Source organism: Nicotiana sylvestris, chromosome 3 (assembly GCF_000393655.2).
Source record: "Nicotiana sylvestris chromosome 3, ASM39365v2, whole genome shotgun sequence".
Classification (NCBI taxonomy): domain Eukaryota; kingdom Viridiplantae; phylum Streptophyta; class Magnoliopsida; order Solanales; family Solanaceae; genus Nicotiana; species Nicotiana sylvestris.
Window position 1 is genome coordinate 54,012,881 of NC_091059.1, and position 13,060 is coordinate 54,025,940.

Genomic DNA, 13,060 nt, shown 5'->3' on the forward strand with positions numbered 1-13,060 from the left:
TTGCATCACCTCCTCTTCAAGAACACAACGCCGAATGATATTGTCGGAACAAATCCGAAACAAAAAGGCTTCCTCCCAATAGTATTTCCTACATTCCCGCAAGAACTTTTTCTTTTGATAAGCTTCCAATTCATTTGGGGCAAGATCACTAACCAAGAAATTAGCGATGCCAGCATACCTGGGGGTGGAGGTGCTAGATATCATCAACAGGTGTTTATCCGGAAAGGCGTCATTAATTTCAAGATTTTCTTTTAGTTTCCCTGCCTCTTCAAGCCTAGATAAGTGATCTGCAACTTGATTCTCTGTTCCTTTTTGGTCTTTGACTTCAAAGTCAAATTATTTTAACAAGAGAATTCATCTAATCAATCTGGGTTTAGCATCCTTTTTCTCCATAAGGTGGCGGAGAGAAGCATGATCTATGTAGACTATCACTTTGGATCCTAACAAATAAGCTCGAAATTTTTCAAAAGCATAGACAATAGCTAGCAGTTCTTACTCAGTTACAATGTAATTCATTTGTACGCCATTGAGTGTATTACTTGCATAATAGATTAGATGAAGGATCTTGTTATGTCGTTGACCCAACACTGCTCCAATAGCCATACCACTAGCGTCACATATAAGTTCAAATGAAAGGGATCAATCGAGTGTGACAATAATAGGTGTTGTGGTGAGCCTTGCTTTCAAATACTCAAAAGCTTTTAGGCACTTCTCATCAAATTCAAATTTGGCATCCTTTTCAAGAAGCTTGCACACGAGATTAGCAATTTTGAGATGTCCTTAATAAATTGCCGATAAAAACCGGCATGTCCCAAGAAACTCCGAACACCTTTTACTGAAAGAGGAGGAGGGAGTTTGGAAATTATCTTAATCTTTGCTCGATCAACCGCAATTCCTTTCTTGGAGATTTTATGGCCAAGGACAATGCCCTCGTCCACCATGAAATGGTGTTTTTCCCAATTGAGCACTAGATTTGTCTTCTCACATCTTTTGAGCACTTGCCTAAGATTGTCGAGGCAATGCTCAAAATAATCACCAACTACTGAGAAGTCATCCATGAACACCTCTAAGAAATCCTCCACCATGTCCGCGAAGATTGACATCATGCATCGTTGGAATATAGCTGGTGCATTACATAGCCCAAATGGCATCCGACTAAAAGCAAAGGTTCCATAGGGACATGTGAATGTTGTTTCTCTTGGTCCCCTAAGGCTATGTTGATTTGGTTGTAACCGGAATAACCATCCAAGAAGCAATAAAATGACCTTCCCGCTAGCTGATCAAGCATTTGATTAATAAAAAGCAGAGGGAAATAGTCTTTGCAAGTCACATTATTGAGATTCCGATAGTCCATGCAAACTCTCCACCTGGTCACCGTCCTCATTGGGATGAGTTCATTTTTATCATTATGAATCATAGTCATACCTCCTTTCTTTGGCACACATTTCACCAGACTCACCCAAGGACTATCAGCAATGGGGTAGACAACCCGACATATAACCATTTTATGATTTTTTCTTCACCACCTCTTGCATGGAAGGACTTAACCTCCGTTGATGTTCCACGCTAGGTTTGCTATCTTCCTCCAATTGTATCTTGTGCTTAAAAATTCTAGCGGGAATCCCTTTATATCCTCTATAGTCCAACCAATGAATTTTTTGTGCTCACTCAAGGTCTCCAATAAGTGGTCAACCTGCACATCATCCAGTAAAGAAGAAACAATTATGGGAAGAGTTTCATTAGGGCCAAGAAATTTATACCTTAAGTGTGATGGCAGTGGCTTGAGCTCAAGTTGTGGTGGCTCGAAAATTGAAGGCTTAGCAGAAGGAGTGGCTATATTCTCTAAGTCAAGAGAAAGATTCTTCGGTGCATAAGCATAGAGCCAAATCCTTCCAAAGCATTCATCAATTCAAGGTATCATTCCATGTCCTCCCCATCAAAATTTACCAAGATAGCTTCTAATGCCTCATCAAGACATTCCTCTTCCATTTTCATAGCAACAGCCTCTTCTACCACATCAACCAAATTAATGACTGAAATATTCTCGTATGCATGTGGTAATTTTATACCTTTATTTGCTTGAAAGGTAACTTCTTTGTCATTAACTTCACTTAATTTCATTCCATTTCGAGTCCATCAGTGCTCTTCAGGTAGCAAGGAATGGTCTCCCCAAGATGATAGGTATTTCTTTATCGATAGCACAATCGAGAATAACAAAGTCAACGGCGATGAGAAACTTCCCCACCTTCACAAGCACATCATCAGCTATTCTTAATGACCTCTTTAATGAACGGTCAGCCGTTTGTAACCTCATACTTGTAGGTCTAGGAATTCCCAATCCTGCTTGCGTGTAAATGACAAGGGGCATCAAGTTGATGCTAGCCCCATTATCACAAAAGGCTCGCGCAAAGTTACGCAACCCGATAGTGCATGGAATTGTGAAGGCTCCTAGATCCTCTTTCTTTTGAATGGCGGTTGTGGCAATAATAGTACTAACCCAATGAGTGATATTCACCACTTTATTTTTAGTGGTTTTCTTCTTAGTGATCAAATCCTTCAAGAACTTAGAAAAACCTGGCATCTCTTGAAATGCTTCCACGAAGGGGAGGTTTACCATTAATTGCTTTAAAATGTCATAGAATTTCTCAAGTTTGCTATCATCAACCCATCTAAGTAGTCTTTGAGGAAAAGAGGGGGGGGGGAGGGGGAATTTGTGATAGAGGTTTTGATGTCTCCATTACCTTTTCATCAACCCCTTCGCAGCTTGCTTTTTGACTTGCTTTTTGAGCCTTTTCCTTCGCAGCTTGCTTTTTGAGCCTTCACCTTCATAGAGGGTTCTTCAATTTTAACAATATTTTGTACTTCAACCTACTTCTCAATTTCCTATTTGGGTCCTCCATCGTTAACCACTTGTTCGTGTTGTAATAGCCATACAATGAGATGTTGGATCACTCCCACCACCTTTTGGGTTTGCAATAGTGTCTCTTGGGAGTGTACCTCTCTACTTTGGAATTTGTTCTATTGACAAATCCCTCATTTGCGTCTCCAACTTTTAAATAGAAGCAGTGTGAGAACCCACTAGCTCAGTCAGACTTTATATTGAAGTGTCAGACTTCTCTTGATTTTAATACTCTTTCAAGCATACTTTCTAACATGGACTCACTAGAAGAATTTTCCTTCCAATGTGGAGAATTAGAATATTGCCACTTTGGTGGAACCTAGGGGTTTGAACTTCAATTTGAGAAGTTATTGTTGTTGTTCCAATTTCCCTGATTTGAACCACCTTGGTCATTTCGCCATTGTTGGTTTCCTTGCCCTTGTGGGTTAGATATACATTGGTGTGGTTTTATGGTACCTTAGTAGGATTGTCTTTGATAGCCTTGTTGTGCATTGTTGATATAGTTTTATTCTTCATAGTCCTCATTTGACATTTATTGCACATCTTCCACAAAATTCACCTTTTTTGTTTAGTTTTCAGTGAGAATATTTGTCAACACATTGACATTTGTATCAAGCCCAGCAATTACTTGATCCCTTTCTTGGTTCTCGTTAATCATGTTGGCCAACAAAGGAGTGCCATATGCGATACCACCCATGGTGTCCTCCGAATGCCAAGCTTGGTTATGCTCGGCCATTTTGTCAAGAATTTGTGTGACCCTTGCAAAAGTTTTGTCCATAAATGATCCATCTGCTACATTTCTTGCTATGGACTGATTCATAGGATCCAAACCCATGTAAAAAATTTCCAACAACATATGATCCGAAAATCCATGATTTGGCAACCTCACCAAATATAGCCAAAATCTATCTCATGCCCCATGTAGATGCTCTCATGTTAATTGCATGAAAAAGAAGATTTTATCCCAAAGCTCGGACTTTTTGCTTTGTGGGAACCCTTTTGCCAGGAATACTCGGACAAATTCAGGCCAAGTGTGAATAGAATTTGGAGAAATGACTGAGATTTTCCGAACTTGTATACCTTTCTGAGGACCTGGCGTAGACCGCACAAAAATGTGTTGTGGCCGCACCGAGTGGGAGAAAAATTGGGGCTTCTCTGAACCCTTCCAGCGCGGACCGCACTGTTTTGGTGCGCGGCCGCGCTGGTTGACCTGAAACCCTAGCCCTCAGACTCAGCCACGCCGACCGCACAGAAAGGCATTACGGCCGCGCGGCTCCAGCGCGGGCCGCGCGGCTCCAGCACGGGCCGTGCGGCTCCAGCGCGGACCGCGCGGAAATGACCGCGGCCGCACTGGTGTCTGCAACACCTGAACCTGCATTTTCTTAAGTCAAAGACCTCCCGGGCCCCATTCAAAACTCACCCGAGCCCTCGAGACTCCAAACCAAACACGCACACAACCTTAAAAATAACTTACGGACTTACTCGTGCGATCAAATCGCCAAAATAACATCATATACATAGGATCAAGCCTCAAACACATGATTTTCTTTCTTCAACTTTCATAACTCAAATTCTCCATTTTTAGTCCGAAACACGTCATATGACGTCCGTTTTTAGCCAAACTTTACAGATAGTGCTTAACACATATTTAAGACTTGTACCGGGCGTCGGAACCAAAATACGAGCCCGATACCTATATTTTCTAACCCCTTTTTCATTTCAAATTTTCATATCAAATTTCAGAAAAACAATTTCTTTCAAAAATTCATTTCTCGGGCTTGGGACCTCAGAATTTGATTCCGGGCACACGCCCAAGTCCCATATTTTCTACGGACCCTCCGGGACCGTCGAATCACAGGTCCGGGTCCGTTACCCAAAATGTTGACCGAAGTCAACATTATGCATATTAATACCAAAATTCATCAAATGTTTCACATAATTCACATAATTCACATATTCTAACATAAAAACTTTCCGGCTACGCGCTCGAACTGCGCACGCCAATCGAGGCAACTAAAAGCGAGGTTTTCAAGGCCTCAAAAGCGCGGAACAAGGAAGAACTACGGTGATGACCCTTCGGGTCGTCACATAAACGTTCAATGTAACTATATATAAAGCGCAACAATGTCATTAACTAGTGTCAATATCTACTTATTATTTATATTTCATAATTAAATTACTAATTAAATCCTAAAAAATAACGATTGGTGTCAATTGACTAGTAGAACCATAGTAAACGAAATTTATGGTCGCTATCAATATCTACTTATTATATATACAAACGTTCAATGTAACTATATATAAAGCGCAACAATGTAATTAACTAGCATCAATATCTACTTATTATTTATATTTCATAGTTAAATTGCTAATTATATCCAAAATATAATGATTTTGTCAATTGACTAGTGGAACCATAGTAAAAGTAATTATATGGTCGCTATCAATATACGTATGACCTTAATGAATGAAATTATGTCGCTATCAATATATGTATGACCTTAATGAATGAAATTATATGTCGGCTACTAACACACACACACACACACACACACACATATATATATATATATATAGACGTTCAATGTAACTATATATAAAGCGCAATAATGTAATTAATTAGCAACAATATCTACTTATTATTTATATTTCATAATTAAATTGCTAAGTATATCCAAAATATAACGATTGGTGTCAATTGACTAGTGGAACCATAGTAAACGTAATTTATGGTCGCTATCAATATCTACTTATTATATATATACGTTCAGTGTAACTATATATAAAGCGCAACAATGTAATTAACTAGTATCAATATCTACTTATTATTTATATTTCATAATTAAATTGCTAATTATATCCAAAAATATAGCGATTGGTGTCAATTTACTAGTGGAACCATAGTAAACGTTATTTTATGGTCGCTATCAATATCTACTTATTATATATATAGATGTTCAATGTAACTATATATAAAGCGCAACAATGTAATTAACTAGTGTCAATATCTACTTATTATTTATATTTCATAATTAAATTGCTAATTATATCCCAAAATATAACGATTGCCGTCAATTGACTAGTGGAACCATAGTAAACATAATTTATGTTCGCTATCAATATCTATTTATTATGTATATAGACGTTCATTGTAACTATATATAAAGCTCAATAATGTAATTAACTAGTATCAATATCTACTTATTATTTATATTTTATAATTAAATTGCTAATTAAATCCTAAAATATAATGATTGGTGTCAATTGACTAGTGGAACCATAGTAAACGTAATTTATGGCCGCTAGCAATATCTACTTATTATATATATAGACGTTCATTGTAACTATATATAAAGCGCAACAATGTAATTAACTAGCATCAATATTTTCTTATTATTTATATTTCATAGTTAAATTGCTAATTATATCCAAAATATAATGATTGGTGTCAATTGACTAGTGGAACCATAGTAAACGTAATTATATGGTCACTATCAATATACGCATGACCTTAATGAATGAAATTATATATTGGCTACTATACACATATATATAGACGTTCAATGTAACTATATATAAAGTGCAACATTGTAATTAACTAGCATCAATATCTACTTATTATTTATATTTCATAATTAAATTGTTAATTATATCCCAAAATATAACGATTGTGTTAATTGACTAGTGGCACCATAGTAAATGTAATTTATGGTCGCTATCAATATCTACTTATTATATATATGGACGTTCAATGTAACTATATATAAAGCGCAATAATATAATTAACTAATATCAATATCTACTTATAATTCATATTTCATAATTAAATTGCTAATTATATACCAAAATATAACGATTAGTGTCAATTGACTAGTGGAACCATAGTAAACGTAATTTATGGTCGCTATCAATATCTACTTATTATATATACTAGTTTAGTGATAACTATAGTTGCATAGTTATTTAAAATATAACTATAACTCCCATGTAGTAATACTTTTTTGATATTGCATTATGATCTTGTTATTTTTGTCATATGCTCGTATTTAAATTGTATTAAATTATTAATTTTTAATTATCACGACCCGAATTTTCCGCTCTCGGGGGTCGTGATGACGTCTACTAGTGAAATCTAGGCAAGCCAACCATTTGAACAAATTACTTTTTCCCATTTTAGTCCTTTAACAATTATGAACCAATAGTTACAAACAGCGGAATTTAGACAAGCGAAAGAAATAAATAAAATCATTTAAATATTTTCAATACATTTCTTAAATAAAGACTACCCAGAACTAGTATCACAACTTCACAGAGGGTCTAGGAATACTACAAACAAGGTCCGAAAAATAATTACAATACTGTTTTTGAAATACGTAAATGAAACAGGATGAAAGGATAGAGGGAGACGCCAAGGCCTGCGGACGCCTGCAGGACTACCTTGGATCTCTGAATGGACTGAAGGCAGCAACCCAGAGCTACGATCTGTATGCTCCAGTACCGGGATCTGCACACAATGCAAAGTGTAGTATCAGCACAACCGACCCCATGTGCTGGTAAGTGCCTAGCCTAACTTCGGCGAAGTAGTGACGAGCCTAAGACCAGACTACCAAATAAACTTGTGCAGTTAAATCACATACAGCGAAAAATAAAAGCAGAAATATACAGTTAAGGATGGGAGGGGGAAACATGCTGCGGGGACATCGAATAATAACAAAAGAACAACAAATAAATATGAGGATCACCACAGTTCATTTGAAAATAGGAAGGGGGAATCATGGTGCGGGGTACAACAAGTATCAACAGGAAACCAACACTTAAATGTAGAGAAACCATAACTCAACTATCAATAAAAATCAGAAAATCAAAGATAAGTGCACGACATCACCCTTCGTGCTTTAACACTCTCTCACCAAAATAATACACGGCATCACCCTTCGTGCTTTAACACTCTTTCACCAAAACAATTCACGGCATCACCCTTCGTGCTTTATACTCTTCCTCACCCAAGCAACAATCACAAAGCAATTAGGGCAAGGGAATCAATAACATCACAATAAAGTCAAGTAACAACAGAAAATCAGTAAATAAACGTAAAGAACACCATAACTCAATTATCAGCAAGAATCAGGAAATTAGGGACAATTGCACGGCATTACCCTTCGTGCTTTAACTCTCGTCCTCACCATAAAATCAATATAGATGGCACAACATCACCCATCGTGCTTTTACCTCACATAATAATGACACGGAATGATCCTTCGTGCATTATCACTCGTATAAAGGCACGGAATGGTATATCGCGTGGCATGACATCACCCTTCGTGCTTTAACACTCTCTTACCAAAACAATGCACGACATCACCCTTCGTGGTTTAACACTCTTCCTCACCCAAACAACAATCACAAGCAAATGGGCAAAATCTATCAATATTTTACCTTATATAAAGTGTGCTATTTGAAAATAAATCCATACATGTAACATGTAGGATGTTTAACGTGATTAGCTAATTAAATAATTTATATTAAGTCATCGGTTCATCACGAAGCACTATAAAGAAGATATAAAATTCATTCAAAACACAAGCACGTGAAATTATCTCAACAATAAACAATTAATTACGCATTTTAAAGACTTTTATTTTTATCATACAAAATAAATAGCTAATGTACAATTAAAGTCATATAAAACTGCACAAGCCAAACTGTGTATATATATATATATATATATATATATATATATATATATATTAAAAGTATGAATACCCTTAGCGAAATATCGCTTGCTTTTTTTATCTTTTTAATATAGAGTTCACGCTTGACAAAATAGTCATTTTTTTTTAATATTTATGCTTTTTAAATTAATTTATATTTTGATTCTTAAATGTTTTCTTATTTGAGTTAGGTAAAAACTCCTAATACTTAGGAATCTAATATCGATTAAGATTTTACTTATATATAAGTATAAATTCTTTTCTTGTTTGAATTATCTTTATTGTAAGAATTATTACTTAAGTTTTTCAAAATTACCAAAACAACAATCATTAAAAGACAATAGAAGTCTTTCGCCACACAATACGAATTGTTATTCATGTTTTAAAAAAATATTTGTTTTTTGGAAAAGGGAATGTGTGTGCCTGTTAAAGAAATAAAAATATACTATAATAATTGTTCTATTTACTTAAACAACGTAGTAGGTGGCTTTAAACATTTCAAAAATGTTATGAATTTTTGAAAACAATGGCAACTCCGTTATTTTGGCTACACCTTTTTAGTTAAGCAAGAAAATAATAAAGCTCTAGACAATTTTTCTTTTATGGATTTGAGCCAAAATTAAAATACACAATAAAAAAAAATAGTCATTTGCATCTAACGAAAAATAAGAAAAATAATACACAATTAGTACTTTATTATCTTAGCTAAAATTATTTTTATTTATGGTGAAACTCCAGCTAAATTTTTACAAATTTAGCCCCCAAAAAATAAAATATACAATTTGATCAAATAGCCACTGTATTTTAAAAAGAAATTAAAATACAAAGTTAGATAAAGTATGCATTGTATATTAAGATGAAGCAAGAAGAAATACAAGTTTATATTCTAACAAATAGATAATTATATTAAGGATTGAAAAATATTACATCTGAAAGTTGATTTTTATATTTTTCTTCACATGCCTAAAGGAGAGTGTATATATCCATGCACTTAACCACGTTAATGTCCGGGAGTAACAACTATCAAATGGCCAGCTTCGGGGTAACTAAGAATATAATTTGTTTAAGGGTTTAACTATTTTGTGCAAAGCATAGGGATTTTTTAACATAAGCTCCATATTTTTCGCTCATATATTAATATAGTCCTTTTAAAATCCTTTAACGGTAAGCAATTCCATTATAATTTTACTTTTACTTCCATAAAAGAAAATACTCAGATGCATATGGTTATGTGCTTGAACGGGGAAAGAAAACGCACTCCAAAATGAAGAAAGAGTAGATTAATCAAAATATAGCGACTGAACAATACCTTTTGCAATTGTATTTAGTCTTTTCTAATATGTTGGAAATAATTCATATGCCATTTCTTATTGATCCTTATGAGCACGTGATTTTTGCCTCACACGAATTACTCCAAAATAATTCCCAAAATTAAGTCTTTTCTTTAATTATGTGTAATTTTTAGGAATTATTATGCTATTTTCCTGATTATTTGCTTATGTTTGTGTACATGTTTAATTTTATTAACGCATTAAAAAATATAAAAATATAGTATCTGCATTTAGGATTTGATTTTATATTTTTTGAATTAATTAATAATTAGGTGTTTTACAAAAATAAAAAATCAAAAAAAAAAACATATTTTTTGTATTTTTAGTCAAATTGTGTGATTTCCTTTTAATTTAGTATTTAATTATTCGTGATAATTATCATTTAGAATAATTAGTATTTTTAAGATTAATTTTGGTTTTATAACTTAATTTAGGATTTTAATTTTAGAAAAACTAAAACAAGAAAAAGAGGGAATTAATTTGAAAAGAAAGAGGAAAGAAATGAGAAATCAAAGTTTGGGCTGTTCTTCAAACCCAAATCTACAGGCCCAAAATTATCCTCAAAACCCAACCAAAACCGGTCCAAACCCGCCCTAAAACCCAGTCCATCACCATACTAAACCAAACGACGTCGTTTGGACATGCTTTAATCTGAGCCATTAAAGATCGTTCATCCAACGGTCTAGAACGTGCCCCATCATCCGTATCCGACCCCGACCCGTTTGTCAAAGACCGATCCGGTCTCAAAGGTGTCTAAAACGTCGTCATTCCATTTAGTTAGATGATCCAAGCCGTTGATCTCGTTTGATCGAACGGCCTGGATCCAATTCCACTCCCAGTATATAATTGCCCAAACGGACCCCACCCCATCAGAACCCCCCCCCCCATTTTTATCTCTCGTCTCCCTCACCCAAACCCTAGAGACCAGCCACCACCATACCCTCACCGCCCTAGAGTGGCGGCACCGGCTCCGTTCACCGCCAAATTTACACCTCGGAACCCCCAAATCCCCCTCAGTCCAAATACCCGCTCAGTTTCCTTCGAATCCGCCTAGAACTCTTGGAATATCTAATCTGAGTTCGAGCCTTAGAACCGTAAATTCTGACCAGTGCATGAAAGGTCATTTTGTTGGATTTCTAGGCTTATTCAAGCCTGTTTCATCACAAAATAATGACGCTCGTTTGTTCTCCACCAAGAACAAACGTTTGGTATTATTTTGGGTTGATTCAGAGTGCCAATTCCAAGTTCGAGCCTAACCGGTAAGTTTTCCGAGTTTATTATTTATTCTCGATTAGTAATATTCTGTTGTTCATCCTTCCTCATCTCTTTTTCTTTTTCTGGTCGATTTCAATTGAAACTCGACCAATCCGTAGGTTTAAAATAGCTTCCGTCCATGGGTTTTGTTGATTGTGAATATGTTATCTGTTTCCTTAATGGTATTATCAGTCTTATCTTGTTAATCATTTAGTCGATTTAACTAACATTAATCTGATAATTTGCTTAATTTCTTGTTGATAAGAATTGATTAGTGTAAGTTCAATTCAAGTGTTTACCAAACTTAAGGAAGCTTCTCAGTAGTGGTCGGGTAGAAATTGCATTACTGAATTAATTAAAGGCACTAGGCTAGTGGAGATAATTAAAATGGAAAAGGGGATTGGTAATGGAAATGACACTAATTGATTAATTTAGAAACTAAGTCAGTGGGGATAATTAAAATAAGGGAAGGGACTCCCGTAATGGGGATTGCACTAATTAGTTGCCTATAAAAGGCTGAAGAATACAGAGAGTTAAAAAGGGAGAACATTCTGAGATTCTAAAATACTGAAAAAGGGAGGAGAACAGTCGGGTACTCTGAAATACATAGATTCTGAGACTCTAAAATACTGAGAAGAGTTAAGAGAACATTCTGAGAACTCTAAAGAATAACACTGTTTCATTAAGTTATTCGTGATTTCTGAAGTTTCCTTAGGGCTAATACAAATTCTGGATAGCTGATAGTTGAAATGAGTTGAAATCAAGTCGGGTTAAGGTCTTCTGGTTCATTTGCTTGGATTAAAACTGTTTTCCTGGGCTGTTATTTCATTTTTCTGGGTTTGAAACTGGTTGAAAACTGCTGCTGATTGCCTGCTGCTATTACTGCTGATTCTTCATTTTTCTTATTTCGTTTACTTCCGGGTACTTCTTGCATCCTGAATCGCATGTGAAGTGCAAATATATGTTCAACATGGAAGACTAATGATAAATGTTGAAATTCAGTTTTTGTCTTTCAAAGATCTTGTGATTGCTATGTAGTTTATGCCTTCTTTACATGTTTTGGTTGTTCATTTATATTTCTGGTTTTAATCTCATTTATAGGATAGCCCGGTGTCATAATTTAGCAAGTTTGGGTTTGTAAGTTAGCTGAAGTTCGTTTGTTTGGATGGGAGTATAATGTTTAAATCTCTTGTAGTATAGTTGACTTCTTCACCCTTCTGATTATGGAAACTGCAACGCTAAAGTTAAATCTTATCTCTGTTTCAAGCTACAATCTTCATTTTCTGTTGTATAACTTTCATTGCTATTGAGATATGGAGAGCATTAGGGACCAGTCTCTGGGCTGTAGGTTAGTGTTGTGTTAATTTTCAAGCAATGAGGCCTACTGATGTATTTGTGTCACAAGAGTAAAAGCAGGAATGGTCCTGATGCTTGTCTCATTTGGAACTATTAAGCCTTGAATTTTGGGTCTCATTTGGTCCTGTTTGGTTGGTAGGTTATTACTTCATGCATGGATTTGAAATTAGTAGCGGTTCATGTTAAATAATGAAACTGAACAAAATGGCATTTAATTAGCACATTCATTGTTTGGTATGAAAAGATTTGTATGAAAAGTATGCTGGATCTTGGTTATGCACCAATGAATTTTTCAAACCATTTCTTAATTGAATTTTGATTTTTCTTGGGGTGGTTATGTTCTCTTGGATTGCTAGGTGACATAAATTGTTGAGTTTGTTTAATTAGTTGAAGTTCATAAATAATTTCATTAGTTTAATTCCTTGTCTTCCTATAGTTTTCAACTGATTGGCTTTATTTGGTCGAGCGAATATGGGAATTCATAGAACTGGGCCTAACGTTGGCCTAAT

At 35.2% G+C, this 13,060-nt stretch overlaps 1 protein-coding gene across 1 annotated transcript; it reads right to left on the reverse strand.

Annotated features, from left to right (window-relative positions):
- Positions 1-2,146: 2,146 nt before the first annotated feature.
- On the reverse strand, positions 2,147-2,617 carry LOC104239618 (uncharacterized). Its single transcript, XM_009794296.1, has one exon. The coding sequence runs from the start codon at positions 2,615-2,617 to the stop codon at positions 2,147-2,149; it is 471 nt and encodes a 156-aa protein (XP_009792598.1).
- Positions 2,618-13,060: the final 10,443 nt, after the last annotated feature.